Source organism: Ranitomeya variabilis, chromosome 4, assembly GCF_051348905.1.
Source record: "Ranitomeya variabilis isolate aRanVar5 chromosome 4, aRanVar5.hap1, whole genome shotgun sequence".
In the NCBI taxonomy this organism is placed as follows: domain Eukaryota; kingdom Metazoa; phylum Chordata; class Amphibia; order Anura; family Dendrobatidae; genus Ranitomeya; species Ranitomeya variabilis.
In genome coordinates this window covers 116777386-116792682 of record NC_135235.1, presented here as the reverse complement: position 1 = coordinate 116792682, position 15297 = coordinate 116777386, and the positions used below count along the sequence as shown (strand labels likewise).

The following is a 15297-nucleotide window of genomic DNA, read 5'->3' as shown; positions in this document are numbered from 1 at the left end:
CCACATGGGGTATCAGCATACTCAGGAAAAATTGCATAACAACTTTTGGGGTCCAATTTCTCTTGTTATCTTAGGAAAATAAACAATTTGGGGCGAAAAGATCATTTTTGTGAAAAAAATATGATTTTTTATTTTTACGGCTCTACATTATAAACTTCTGTGAAGCACTTGGTGGTTCAAAGTGCTCACCACACATCTACATAAGTTCCTTAGGGGATCTACTTTCCAAAATGGTGTCACTTGTGGGGTGGTTTCCACTGTTTAGGCACCGTATGAGCTCTCCAAACACGACATGGCTTCAAATCGCAATTCCAGCCAATTTTGCATTGAAAAGTCAAACAATGCTCCTTCCGTCCTGAGCTCAATAACTTTTGGGGTCCAATTTCTCCTGTTACTCTTGGGAAAATAAAAAAATTTGGATCTGAAATAATTTTTTTGTGAAAAAAAGTTAATCGTTCATTTGTTTTAAACATTCCAAAAATTCCTGTGAAGCACCTGAAGGGTTAATAAACTTCATGAATGTGGTTTTGAGCACCTTGAGGGGTGCAGTTTTTAGAATGGTGTCAATTTTGGGTATTTTATACCATATAGACCCCTCAAAGTGACTTCAAATGTGATGTGGTCCCTAAAAAAATGGTGTTGTTAAAATGAGAAAACGCAGGTCAACTTTTAACCCTTATAACTCCCTAACAAAAAAAAATTTGGTTTCAAAATTGTGCTGATGTAAAGTAGACATGTGGGAAATGTTACTTATTAAGTATTTTGTGTGACATATCTGTGTGATTTAAGGGCATGAAAATTCAAAGTTTGAAAATTGCTAAATTTTCACCAAATTTCCATTTTTTTCCACAAATAAATGCATGTCATATCAAATAAATTTTACCACTGTCATGGAGTACAATATGTCATGAGAAAATAGGGTCAGAATCACCAGGATCCATGGAAGCATTCCAGAGTTATAACCTCATAAAAGGACAGTGGTCAGAATTGTAAAACTTGGCCTGGTCAATAACATGCAAACCACCCTTGGGGGTAAAGGGGTTAAAATTTACGCCAAAAGCAAATTATTTTTTTCTTAGAAGTTTCCGATTTTTTTTTTCTTCACTTAAATATAAAAACCTATACAGGTTTTGTATCTGCGAACTCGTGATGACCTAGAGAATCATATTGCCAGGTAAGTTTTACCATATAGAGAACATGGTAAATAAAAAACAAAAAACCAAAAAGCAATTGTGAATTTGGCCTTTTTTTGCAGTTTCAACATACAGTGAAGGAAAAAATCATTTGATGCCTTGCTGATTTTGTAAGCTTGCCCACTGACAAAGACATGAACAGTCTATAATTTTAAGGGTAAGTTAATTTTGAGAGATAGAATATCAAAAATAAAATCCAGAAAATCACATTGTATAAATTGTGTGAATTTATTTGCATTTTGCAGGGCGAAATAAGTATTTGATCCCAAGACTTAATACTTGGTGGCAAAAACCCTTGTTGGCAAGCACAGCAGTCAGACATTTTTTGTAGCCGATGATGAGGTTTGCACACATGTCAGGAAGATTTTTGATCCACACCTCTGTGCAGATCATCTCGAAATCATCAAGATTTGGAGGCTGTCGCTTGGCAACTCGGAGCTTCAACTCCCTCCATAAATTTTCTATGGGATTAAGGTCTGTAGACTGGCTAGATCACTTCATGACCTTAATGTGCTTCTTTTTGAACCACTCCTTTGTTGCCTTGGCTGTATGTTTTGGGTCATAAAGACCCAGCCATGACCCATTTTAATGTCCTGGCAGAAGGAAGGAGGTTGTCAGTCAGGATTTTATGGTACATGACTCCATCCATTCTCCCATTGATGCGGTGAAGTAGTCCTTTGCCCTTAGCAGAGAAACACCCCCAAAGCATAATGTTTCCACCTTCATGCTTGACAGTGGCGACGGTGTTCTTTGGGTCATAGGCAGCATTTCACTTCCTCCAAACACAGCAAGTTGAGTTAATGCCAAAGAGCTCAATTTTTGCCTCATCACTCCCAATCATTCACAAAATCACCCAGGTGTTCATCGGTAATCTTCAGATGGGCCTGCACTTGTGCCCTCTTGAGCAGGGGGACCTTGCGGGCACTGCAGGATTTTAAACCTTTACGGCGTAATGTGTTACCAATGGTTTTCTTGGTGACTGTGGTCCCAGCTGTCTTGAGATCATTAACAAGTTCCCCTCGTGTAGTTTTAGGCTGATCTCTCACCTTCCTCATGATCAAGGATAGCCCACGAGGTGAGATTTTGCACAGTGCCCCAGATCGATGTTGATTGACAGTATTTTGTATTTCTTCCATTTTCTTACTATTGCACCAACAGTGTCTCCTTCTCACCCAGCTTCTTACTTATGGTTTTGTAGCCCATTCCAGCTTTGTGCAGGTCTATGATCTTGCCCCTGACATCCTTAGAAAGCTCTTTGGTCTTGCCCATGTTGTAGAGGTTAGAGTCTGACTGATTGAGTCTGTGGACAGGAGTCTTTTATAAAGGTTAATATGTAAGACAGCTGTCTTTAATGCAGGCAATGAGTTGATTAAGAGCATCTAACTTGCCTGTAGGAGCCAGAAATCTTAATGTTTGATGGGGGATCAAATACTTATTTCTCACGGCAAAATGCAAATAAATTTATATCATTTATTCAATGTGATTTTCTGGATTTTATTTTTGATATTCTATCTCTCAATGTTAAAATTAACCTATCCTTAAAATTATAGATTGTTCATGTCTTTGTCAGTGGGCAAACTTACAAAATCACCAAGGGATCAAATAATTATTTTCTTCACTGCACTTGGAATTTTTTTCCTGCTTTCCAGTATTACATGATAAAATGAATGATGTCATTCAAAAATACAATTCATACTGCAAAAAAACAAGCTCTGATATGGCTATATTGATGGAAAAATAAAAAAAACTTATGGCTCTGGGAAGAAGGGAAAGAAGAAAACAAAATAGAAAATGCCTGGCAGGTGAAGGGGTTAAAAGTGTTTTGCTAACACAAAAATAAAAGCATATTTCTGGATCAAGCTATTTTCTGAGGTCCTATTGCTGGGATTCATCCTGAGAATGAGGGAACCTGACTAGGCCTTTACTGCTGATCCCTGAAAGGCAGTAGCCATGTAAAACTTTGAAGAAACAACAACACAAAATCATTGCTGCAACCCCTTTATTCTCAGAATCACTTGGTGTACTCCCATATATACGAAAATTATGCCAAGTTTTAGTTATATTCCGTCATTTTATATCTGAGTTAACCAAATTCACATTGTGTAGCAAAATGAAAATGAGAATGGAAGGAATCTCCAAACCCTACCCATCAAAGAGATGTTTCCATACTATAAGACCACGAAAAGTAATATGAATGCATAATGAGCAGAATTGCTGGTTAATCATTTACTTAAAAATGTATGTTTTTTAGCCTGTCAGCCATTACAGTAGATTCATATTCATACATGTGCAAAAGTAGTTAAGACAAAGCCATAATATTTCTGCTGATTGCAAATGAGATCTTGCACAGGCAAGAAATCATTTTACAGAGTCTACATGTAGATCAAAGGAATGTCTCTTACCTTGGGGCCGGTCATCAGAAAATTGTTCACTGACCTGTAAGAGTCAGAGCAAACCATTAATTGAAAGAAACAAACCAAATCTTCATCATTCAGACCGTGCTAGGAATCTTTCATTCACTTGTTTTGAGTAGATAGATGTGCACAATTTGTGACTTTCATAATTTACTGTATCTTGCAGTTAGTGTTAACTTTAGACGGAGTGCTTAATTTCCCTTCAAATGTTCAAAAAATTAGATAGGATATACCGCCATATCATTTAACCACCTTTTGGGCCCTCGTTGAAAATGAGAATGTTTGAATGGAGAGGTGGTGACTCATGTGGCCTGTTGCTCCAAGCATTGTCTATTAGACGGACTGTCAATCCAATTGGCAATAAATACAGTGGCAGAACTCCCAGTGATCATTAATCTAACATGTGGATCCTGTGGATAGATGAAAATTTGTAATTGTAAAACAACCCCTCTAATTCTGATTGTCTACATCGTCCACTGGGGAAAGCTCACCATAGTCCAATCTATTTGGCTCGCAGAGTATAAATGCAATTGGCTTTTTTCACCTCACACAAAGATTTAATTTGCAGCCCCTGGCTTATATTGCAGCCCCTGGCTTATATTTAAATACTCTGGTATAAGGTACAGTGACTTGTTGGCACCCATGTCATCAACAACTGTGGCACATGCCCCTGCCCAGAGGACTCTCATGTCAAGACGTGATACAAGTGCAGCGAGTTGAGAAAAGCCTTACAAGCCTAATACTTATCACAGAGCCTGGATGTAAACAGAATGTTGCAAAAATATTCTTAAAAAATGTGAGACATTGAAACAAAGTGTTAGGAGTCGAGTTTCCTCTGCTGCACAGGGGGAATCTCGATCCGTCTCTGCTGCGGTCTCCCATTCTCCATCGGCCGCAGTGGAGCCTGCTCAGCGGAGACGTCAGTCCCAGCGTCTCACTGAGTTTGATTCAGTGCAAAGGGTTATTGCTGCCTCTCCAGGCTCTACTATTGTACCCTGCACTGATCTACGGCGAACAGGCTTTCCTGGGACTAAGTCCTGCTTTGCACATACTGAGCATGCCCAGGGCAAGATCTCTCACTGGAGATCAGGGGTCACATGTTCAGCTTCTGCAGCCAAGTCCATTGGTCCTTTCAGGAAGGTCCTATAGGTGCTAGGACTAAGTCCTGCTCTTCACACACTGAGCATGCCCAGGGCAAGATCTCTCAGTGGAGATCTAGGGTCACATGCTCAGGTATGGCAATCTCTCATTGGTCCTCTTCTTTAAGGTCCTGCAGGTGCTGCAGCTATTTAAGGCTCGCATGGCCGCATGGCCATGCGCTAGTATCCTCATACGTTACATGCTTTGCGCCATTGTGGTCATTTGTGTGAATGTGTTCAGGGACCCGGCTGAAATAAGCCCTTAGAATGCTGGCACCTCCGGCGAGGAGTTTGTGTGTGAGTGTATTCAGGGACCCGGCTGAAACAAGCCCTTAGAATGCTGGCACCTCCGGCGAGGAGAGCAGTATGCATGAATGACCACTGACTGCTCGCGTCTGGGTAGTTAGCCTGTGTCTCTGTGACAGTTAACAGGGCACAGAGCTTTGTCTTCTCGGCCACTCTGTGAAGCTAACAGAGCTGGTTATTACCGCCATATAGCGCCGCCATCCACTTAGCAGCAGGAAATTCCTGCACGGTGGATCCCGGGTTGCGAACGCACCAATCACCTCAATAAATATATTTGGTGCGTTCCGCAAACCCTAACATTATACTAGCGCCAGGATCTGGCTAAGTAATGGCGGACAAACAGCGATTGCAGGGGTACATCCAGCTGCTGGAGGGCCGGTTGGTGTCTCTCGAGCGTGCAACCTCAGCGGTGGATGTTACCGCAATTGCTGTTCAGGCTGCTAGCGTGGCTGCAGCAGCTTTACCCACTGCCACCTCTGTCCCGACCTTATCCCATCTTCCATTGCCTGAAAAATTCTCTGGGGACAGTAAGTCCTGTAGGGGATTCGTGAGCCAGTGCGGTATTCATCTCGAGCTCCTGGCTGCACGTTTTCCCACAGAGCGGGCAAAGGTGGGATTTGTAATTTCTCATCTGTCGGACAGAGCTTTGGAGTGGGCTACGCCGCTGTGGGAGCGCAACGATCATGTGGTGCAGAGTGTTCCTCGGTTTCTGGACACTCTGAAGCAGGTCTTTGTAGGACCTCAAGTCACCCATGATACGGCGCTCCAACTGCTGGCATTGACTCAGGGTTCGACCATGGTCAGTCAATTTGCCATTCTCTTCTGGACCTTAGCGTCTGAGTTGGAGTGGTCTGATAAAACCCTCATCCCAGTCTTCTGGAGGGGGCTGGCTGACCATGTGAAGGACGCTTTGGCCACTAGGGAGATTCCCGCTACACTGGAGGAGCTCATATCCATATCAACTCGCATAGACCTTCGTTTTCACGAGCGAAGGTTGGAGCGAGCCCAGTGTAAGCAGAGGTTTCGGCTGGCTCCCACCTTTGCCAGACCTTTGGAATCTCCTGTCCAGGCGCCCGAGTCACATGAGGCCATGGAGGGGTCACGAGCGGGGTCTAAGTCCCAGGCTGCTCTTGCCTCTAAGGTCTGTCATGTTTGCCGGCAGTCCGGACATTTTGCCTCTAAGTGTCCGCAGCGGTCGAGGAAACGTCAGTGTCTAGTGGCAGTTGGAGGAGGTGCATTAGACACGACGACGTTTACCTCAAAATTGTCCTTCAAGGGGACAATTACCATAGGCCCATCCACTCTTATGGTAGAGCTTTGCGTGGACTCTGGAGCGGAGGGTAATTTTATGTCTTCCACTTTCGCTCAGCGACACGCAATACGCCTGGTGATGCTCGCCAAGCCAATAACCATTCGAGTGGTAAATGGGTCGACACTACCTTTACAGATTACACACCAAACCATCCCTTTCACTCTCTCGTTATCTCCATCACATCAGGAGATTATTTCTCTTTTGGTCCTTCCTGAGGGAGTTGATGAGGTCCTGTTGGGGATACCCTGGCTTCGTTTTCATTCTCCTCATATAGAGTGGTCCTCAGGGAAAATTTTGGGATGGAGTAAATCCTGTGAGGGTAGATGTCAGAGGGAGTGCGTTCAGGTTGCTACAACTGAGGTACCCGCAGATCTTTCCTCTCTCCCAAAGCACTATTGGCCTTATGCGGACGTATTCTCCAAAAAGGCTGCGGAGACCCTTCCGCCTCACCGCCCCTATGACTGTCCTATCGATCTCTTGCCTGGAGCTGAGCCTCCCCGGGGTCAAGTCTATCCGTTATCTCTCCGGAAGACGGAGGCAATGTCTCAGTATATCCAAGAAGATCTGGCAAGATTATTAGGAAGTCAGTGTCACCTGCTGGGGCTGGGTTCTTCTTCGTACAGAAGAAGAGTGGAGAATTGCGTCCATGCATTGACTACAGGGGTCTTAACGCCATCACCGTTAAAAACAAGTACCCACTACCCCTGATGTCTGAGCTCTTTGATAGGCTACGGGGAGCAAAGGTTTTTACTAAATTAGATCTGCGGGGTGCTTATAACCTGATCCGCATCCGTGAGGGGGACGAGTGGAAGACGGCTTTTAACACCAGGGATGGGCACTATGAATATCTGGTGATGCCCTTCGGGCTCTGTAATGCCCCAGCCGTTTTCCAAGACTTTGTGAATGACATCTTCCGGGAGATGCTCACCACCTCGGTCGTAGTCTATCTGGATGATATTCTCATCTACTCTCCAGATATTGACTCCCACCGGAGAGATGTTCGCAAAGTCTTCGACCTCTTACGGGCAAACTCCCTCTACGCTAAATTGGAGAAGTGTGTGTTTGAGCAGGAGTCCTTGCCATTCCTTGGTTATATCATCTCTGCCCAGGGTTTGGCTATGGATCCTGCTAAGCTACAGGCTGTGATGGACTGGCAGGAACCCCATTCACTTAAAGCGGTGCAGCGCTTTATGGGGTTCATCAATTACTATCGCCAGTTCATTCCACACTTTTCAACTTTGGTAGCTCCCTTGGTTGCCCTCACTAAGAAGGGAGCAAATCCCATGTTGTGGTCGGAGGATGTCTCCAAGGCATTCCTTTTGATTAAGTCACACTTTGCTAGCGCTCCCATTCTACATCGTCCCGATGTAGATAAGCCATTTATTATGGAGGTGGATGCCTCATCCGTTGGTGCTGGAGCAGTCCTTTTCCAAAAGGATGCTCAAGGTCGGAAGCATCCTTGCTTCTTCTTCTCCAAGACTTTCACACCAGCGGAGAGGAATTATTCCATCGGGGACAGGGAGTTGCTAGCAATGAAGTTGGCTTTTTCTGAGTGGAGACACCTCTTGGAGGGAGCTCGCTTTCCCTTTCAAGTATTCACCGACCACAAAAACTTGGTGTATATACAGACGGCCCAGCGGCTGAATTCTCGCCAGGCCAGATGGTCCCTGTTCTTCTCCCGGTTCCATTTTACTCTCCATTTTCTCTCTGGAGAGAAGAACACTCGTGCCGATGCTCTCTCTCGCTCCGTAGTGTCATCTGAGGAGGAGGATGAGGAGCCTCGGCTTATTGTCCCCTCTGAGAGCCTGAGAACTGTGGCCCCGGTTTCGCTTGAGTCCGTGCCCCCGGGCAAGACTTTCGTACCAGCAAATTTGCGACCGGAGGTTCTCTCTTGGGCACACTCGTCCAGAGTGGGTGGACATTTTGGAACCAAGAGGACATCTGAGCTTTTGGCGAGGACGTACTGGTGGCCGCATATGGCCCGTGACATTGGGGACTATATTCGGGCATGTGTCTCCTGCGCCCAGAATCGGTCTTCATGGCAACGGCCTGCCGGGTTACTTTACCCCATGCCGGTGGCAGACAGGCCTTGGGAGATGGTCGGGATGGACTTTGTGGTGGGTTTGCCCAAGTCTCGTGGCTGTACTATCATTTGGGTCATCACCGATCATTTCTCGAAAATGGTGCATTTGGTGCCACTACCACGGTTACCATCTGCAAGGGCCTTGGCGGTGTTGTTCATTAAGCATATTTTCCGCTTACATGGTATGCCTGATAAAGTTGTCAGCGACCGGGGTCCCCAGTTTGCGTCTCGGTTTTGGAGAGAGCTCTGCCGTTTACTCAGCATAGAGCTGAATCTCTCCTCTGCATATCATCCCGAGACGAATGGGTTGGTAGAGAGAACCAATCAGACTCTGGTGACATACTTGCGACATTTTGTCTCTGCTAGGCAGGATGACTGGGCATCTTGGCTACCTTGGGCGGAATTTGCCTTGAATAATGCCGTAGCCGATTCCACTGGTCAGACTCCTTTTCTCCTTAATTACGGCCAGCATCCGCGTGTCCCTGTGCCCATGCCCGTGTCATCCACCGATTCTAGGGTGGCAGACTGGGCGGTGGAGGCACGTGACATCTGGGACCGCAAACAGGATGCCATCCGGGCCTCCAAGGAGAGAATGAGGGTCTCGGCTGATACACACCGACGCCCCGCTCCGACCTTTGCTCCTGGCGACTTAGTGTGGCTCTCCGCCCGTAACATCAGGCTGCGAGTTGAGTCCACTGAGTTTGCACCTCGCTACATTGGTCCGTTCAAGGTTCTGGAACAGGTGAACCCTGTGGTCTACCGTTTGGCTATTCCTCCACGCCTTGGTATCACCGATACCTTTCACGTTTCCCTCTTAAAGCCCTTCTTTTGTCCCGGTTTTCTGAGTCATCTGCCGGGACATCAGGTTCATCCACGGATGAGTTTGAGGTGAATGCTATCGTGGGGTGCAAGGTGGTACGTGGCAAGAAATTTTATCTGGTGGATTGGAAGGGTCACGGTCCTGAGGACAGAACCTGGGAGCCTGTGGAGCACATTCGGGCTCCGCTGCTTATTGCAGCTTTTGAGCGTAGCGAGGCTCAAGGAGGGGGGGGCCCTAGGAGGGGGGGTAATGTTAGGAGTCGAGTTTCCTCTTACTTATCACAGAGCCTGGATGTAAACAGAATGTTGCAAAAATATTCTTAAAAAATGTGAGACATTGAAACAAAGTGTTAGGAGTCGAGTTTCCTCTGCTGCACAGGGGGAATCTCGATCCGTCTCTGCTGCGGTCTCCCATTCTCCATCGGCCGCAGTGGAGCCTGCTCAGCGGAGACGTCGGTCCCAGCGTCTCACTGAGTCTGATTCAGTGCAAAGGGTTATTGCTGCCTCTCCAGGCTTTACTATTGTACCCTGCACTGATCTACGGCGAACAGGCTTTCCTGGGACTAAGTCCTGCTTTGCACATACTGAGCATGCCCAGGGCAAGATCTCTCACTGGAGATCAGGGGTCACATGTTCAGCTTCTGCAGCCAAGTCCATTGGTCCTTTCAGGAAGGTCCTATAGGTGCTAGGACTAAGTCCTGCTCTTCACACACTGAGCATGCCCAGGGCAAGATCTCTCAGTGGAGATCTAGGGTCACATGCTCAGGTATGGCAATCTCTCATTGGTCCTCTTCTTTAAGGTCCTGCAGGTGCTGCAGCTATTTAAGGCTCGCATGGCCGCACGGCCATGCGCTAGTATCCTCATACGTTACATGCTTTGCGCCATTGTGGTCATTTGTGTGAATGTGTTCAGGGACCCGGCTGAAATAAGCCCCTAGAATGCTGGCACCTCCGGCGAGGAGTTTGTGTGTGAGAGTATTCAGGGACCCAGCTGAAACAAGCCCTTAGAATGCTGGCACCTCCGGCGAGGAGAGCAGTATGCATGAATGACCACTGACTGCTCGCGTCTGGGTAGTTAGCCTGTGTCTCTGTGACAGTTAACAGGGCACAGAGCTTTGTCTTCTCGGCCACTCTGTGAAGCTAACAGAGCTGGTTATTACCGCCATATAGCGCCGCCATCCACTTAGCAGCAGGAAATTCCTGCACGGTGGATCCCGGGTTGCGAACGCACCAATCACCTCAATAAATATATTTGGTGCGTTCCGCAAACCCTAACACAAAGTACATTGGAAATTTATAATGCATTTCGTTATACAATTATTACAGTTTTTTTTTTTACAAGCTGGAAAACCTCTAAGAGGAACCTTATTCAATGCAAATTGAATTTTTGGGGAAAATTAATCGAAGTCTACTAATTTGAATTTCCAACGATTTGCCATAGAGATGAACAAATCTTTTAAAATTCAAATTGGTAGACTAGGATGACTTTTCCCCAAAATTCGATTTGTGTTGAGTGAAATCATGTGAATTTCAATACTATAAAGCTTGAAATTGCTCGTACAATACGGAGGAGAGGAGAGAGAGAACCTAGCTGAACATAAGAGATTGTATATTACAGATGAGAGGGAGAAAGAGGACTCATCATGGGAAGACATGAGGAGTAATGCGAATTGATGTTTGCCTGCTTTCTGATGCTTCAGTGGTGTGGTAAATGGTCCGGGCAAATTTTTTTTTGAGAACAACAAATTGAATCTCAAAATGTTCAAACTTTCATGAAACCACAAATTTCAAGAAATTCGATTTGAACTTGATCCTGCATGATTTAATCCCTAATGTATACTATATTAATGAGGACCTTTCATCACATTTTTCCTATCTAAATGCCACAACTTTGGGCTATCAATACGGTGTTTCTTACATTATCCAAACAACCTCTAAAATTCTGAGACTAGATAAAGAACCACGTTACACTACCCTCTACAGGGCAGTGTAAATTGAGCATTTTTCTATCTGGAAAAATAATAAAAGGTCCATTTAAGGCTATCAACAAAATGTAATTTGACAAGGGTTACCCAAATTTCCCATGGAAAATTGAAATAGTAATCCGATTGATTGTTATGTTCACTTGCTCCACTTTTCCCTGATACTAGTTGTACAACCTACCGTATTCAGTCGGTCAGTAAAAAGTATCACTTAACACTAGAACTACCGGAGGGGTCATTTTGACCCTTTTGCTATTTCTTTTTCCTATAATTTCTAAAATTTTAACAAATGAGTTCTGAGTTTTTGTGACTTTTATTTATTCATGGTATATTTTAGGACACAAAAATGAATTGAAACTTTTTCAGGGGCCCAGATTTTACAATTCATACCTATAAGTACTGAAGGGGTCAATTTGACCCCATACATAAAAGTAGTAGTAGGCAAGTCTTTTAATAACAAATACATATGAGACTACTCTGATGAAGAATGGTGACATCACTCTTACAGTTTACCAAGGTAAGCCAAATAAGAATGTCATTTTGCTCAGCAGTCTTCACCCAGATGTAGCAGTTGAAAACCACAAGAAAAAAAAAACGGAAATGGTACAATTTTACAATAAAACAAAGGTTGGAGTGGACACAGTAGACCAGATGGCTCGAAAGTACACCACAAAATCTGGAAGCCGCCGATGGCCTGTTCAGGTGTTTTGTAATGTACTTGATTTAGTAGCTATAAACGCAACTATACTCTATAAAACAGCAACTGGGAGTAAAATTAGCAGACGGGAGTTCATTCTTCAGCTTCATGCTATGACCATGTAAAAGGAAAATGCGTGCTGTACTTGATCTTAACACTGTTCCTACTAAGTTAAAATAAATGTTCTTTAATTTGTTGGCAGCAAAAAAGTTATTTTTACTCCAGAGTCAGTACTTTTGAATGGGGGTCAAAATGACCCCTAATGGTAGTTATAGGTATTATGAAACCTGCGGTAGTTCTAGTGTTAAAAGGGTTTCAGGAATTTATATTGGTTACAGTATGCCTGTATAAGCAGCATTTACATTTATGGAGTGCAAGAGGGGCAAAAAGTAAAATCCCTAATGTGTTGACAATTATAGACTGCTATGTATCTTTTTCTGCGTGTTTTCCTTTGGAGGGGTTGCATTCCTTTGGGGAAAATATTGTTTCGCACTTAATAATGAATATATTTGTGGCTTAAACCATTTTTCCTATTGGATGAAACGGCAGAATTTACACAGTTTGGCTTCAATAGCCTTTGTGTTTCACTTTCTATTGCTGGCTGCAGAATGAGATATGTGAGAATCTATCAATGAGCTCACTCTTTCTCTTTTATCTGCCTTTTTACCTGATTTATGACCACAGACCAAATCGAAGTTGAATGTGCAGGGAGACATCGTGCCTGTAAAAATCAAACTGCAAAATTTTTAAAGAGATCCAAATGCCAAAATTATTTTTATCGCCAAACACATGCATTAACCCCTCCACGCCATTTCGACATTTGATGTACCTTTACTTCAGGGTCGAATAGAGGTTCCATATAGGTACATCATGGTGATTGTGGCATGCACAAGAGCTGTGACAGCCCAATCACCACTGGGAGCTCAGCTTATGTGACAGTAGAGCCCCGTCAGTCACTGCCAGGATACCGATCGGTGCCATCACTATGTCATCGTGAGGGCTCATTGGTCATCATGGCAACCCGAGGTCAACGTCCTCTGGGACTGCCAGTGATAGTGACCTGCTTAGACCATGTCAGAAGCATGGCCTAAGAGGCCTCTGTCAGTGTAATGCACTGACACTGAAATACGTTATACTAGTGATGAGAGCAATGAACATTAACCCTTTCACGACCCTGGACATACTCAGTACGTCATGGCCGGCTGGTACTTATCGAAGTTAGATGTACTAAGTATGTCCAGGCGATTTTGCAAATAAAAAAGCTGTGCGCTGTGATTGCCACCAGGTGTCAGCTGATTCTGATAGCTGACACCCGGCATTTAGTGCACTAGCAGTGCCCACACTTCTCCCTGCATTTTAGCCCCTAAATACTGCGATCGCTTGTGATTGCAGCATTTAGCAGGCATGCAAAGGGGAGCCCACTCTGCACTCCGACCGCCCCCCTGCGACATCATCATGGGGGCCCGATCATAGCCATGGTAAACTGATGTTGTCATGACGACGTCCCGATTAAGCAAGCCCCTTAGCCCATGCACAGAGCACAGTTTGAGGAGCTTGTTTCAAGCAGCACTGACAGTTACAATCCATTGCAATGCTCGTGCATTGAAATAGACTATAACAACGATCAAGCTGCTGAAAGTGAAAGTCCCATAGAGGGACAAAGTAAAAAAGTTAAAAAAAAAGAAAAAATATTTTTTTTAAAAAAATCTGAAAATAATGATAATGAAAAACATACTGTACTGATAAATTTCTATTTTTATGTAAAAAAAAAAAAAGTACACATGTTTGGTATAGCCGCATCCAGGACAACCTGCCCCATAAAACTGTCCCACTAGTTAACCCCTTCAACATCGTAACAATTTTTTTTAAAAAATGGGGTAAAAAACTATGCTTTTCATCATATCGCTGAACAAAAAGTGGAATAAAATGTGATCAAAAACACAAATGTAAATAAAAATGGTATCACTGAAAACATCATCTTGTCCTGCAAAAAACAATCTGCCATACAGCTCCATCAACAAAAAATAAAAAAGTTATAACTATCAGAATGAAGTGATGCAAAATAATCATTTTTTCTATCAAATAGTTTTTATTGTGTAAAAGCACCAACACTTTAAAAAAATATATAAATGTGGTATCAGTGTAATTATACTGACCCAAAGAATAAAGATGCCTTATCATTTTTAACACACGGCAATGGCATAAAAAAACAAAAAGCTATTCCTGAATTGCTGTTTTTTGTTCATTCTGCCTCCCAAAAATCAGAATAGAAAGCGACCAAAAATCGTTATGTGACCAAGAATGAAACCAATAAAAACATAATCTCGTCTTACAAAAAACAAGCCAACACTTGAATGTCAGAAGAAATAAGGAAAAATTATAGCTATTAAAATATGGAGATAGAAAAACTAGTTTTTGCAATAAACAGCATTTTTCAGTGTCTGACAGCAGCAAAATATAAAAAACTATATAAATCTGCTATAGTTGTAATCACACCGACGCAAAGAATAAAGTCATTTAGTCACTTATACCGCACAAGGAAATGCGTAAAAAAATTAAAGTCAATTCTTCAACTGCTGTTGATTTATTCATCATTCTGCGTAACCAAGATTGCAGTAAGGCTCGACTCACATTTATCATGCGCTCTGTGCTGAGCGCTTATGCCGGGGTGTCCGTGTAAATCCCTGTAATACGTGATTCAGATGGAATCCCTGGCGGAAGATTTCCTATAATGAGTCAGATGGAGTCACTGTGGATGCTGTCTGGCCAGTAATCTGGCACTGTTTGTCATTTTAGGCCTTCATAAAAGCACGGTCCGCCACAGTTTTGTGTACTTCTGAAAAGAAGGAAACTGCTGAACAGAGGCTAGATGGAGTCCAGAGTAACTCTGTTGCCTCATTATAGTGAATGGATCCCTCAGGGGGTTTCCTGTGAATCACGTCACTTGGAGATTTACATGGAAACCCCAATGTAAGTGCTCAGCATAGAGCACTGAATAAATGTGATCCCAAATGTTAACTAAAATATTCCCAATAAAAGCTTCAACTCAATGCACAAAAATAGCAAGTCTCCACTTAGGTCTGTCACCAGTCAATGGAAATATAGGGGCCTTCCACATTACTGGTGGTACAAAGGCTCTGGAAAAGCGCTATTGCTCCTCACACCCCAAAAGAAATCCAGTGAATTCTGAGATCCAAAATCTAAATGCCCCTCTCACTGCTGAGCCCCAGTGTGCCTAAACCACATTTAGTAACCACATGTCTGGCAATTCTGTATTGATGACAGCCCACCTAATTTACAGGTGCGTGTCTCCAGAAGCATGAGCTGAGCATAATGTACTAGTATAATGGCA

At 43.7% G+C, this 15297-nt stretch overlaps 1 protein-coding gene across 3 annotated transcripts in view; it reads right to left on the bottom strand.

Annotated features, from left to right (window-relative positions):
* Window positions 1-15297, bottom strand: part of WNT8B (Wnt family member 8B) — a 188453-nt gene that overhangs the window by 92301 nt on the left and 80855 nt on the right. For 2 of the 3 annotated variants that reach the window (XM_077259142.1, XM_077259144.1), the window contains exon 2: window positions 3596-3629. In XM_077259142.1, the coding sequence (XP_077115257.1) occupies window positions 3596-3629 (34 nt within the window). Of the gene's footprint in view, window positions 1-3595; window positions 3630-12612; window positions 12669-15297 lie in introns of those variants that run through there. The other variant, XM_077259143.1, reaches the window with a different exon arrangement.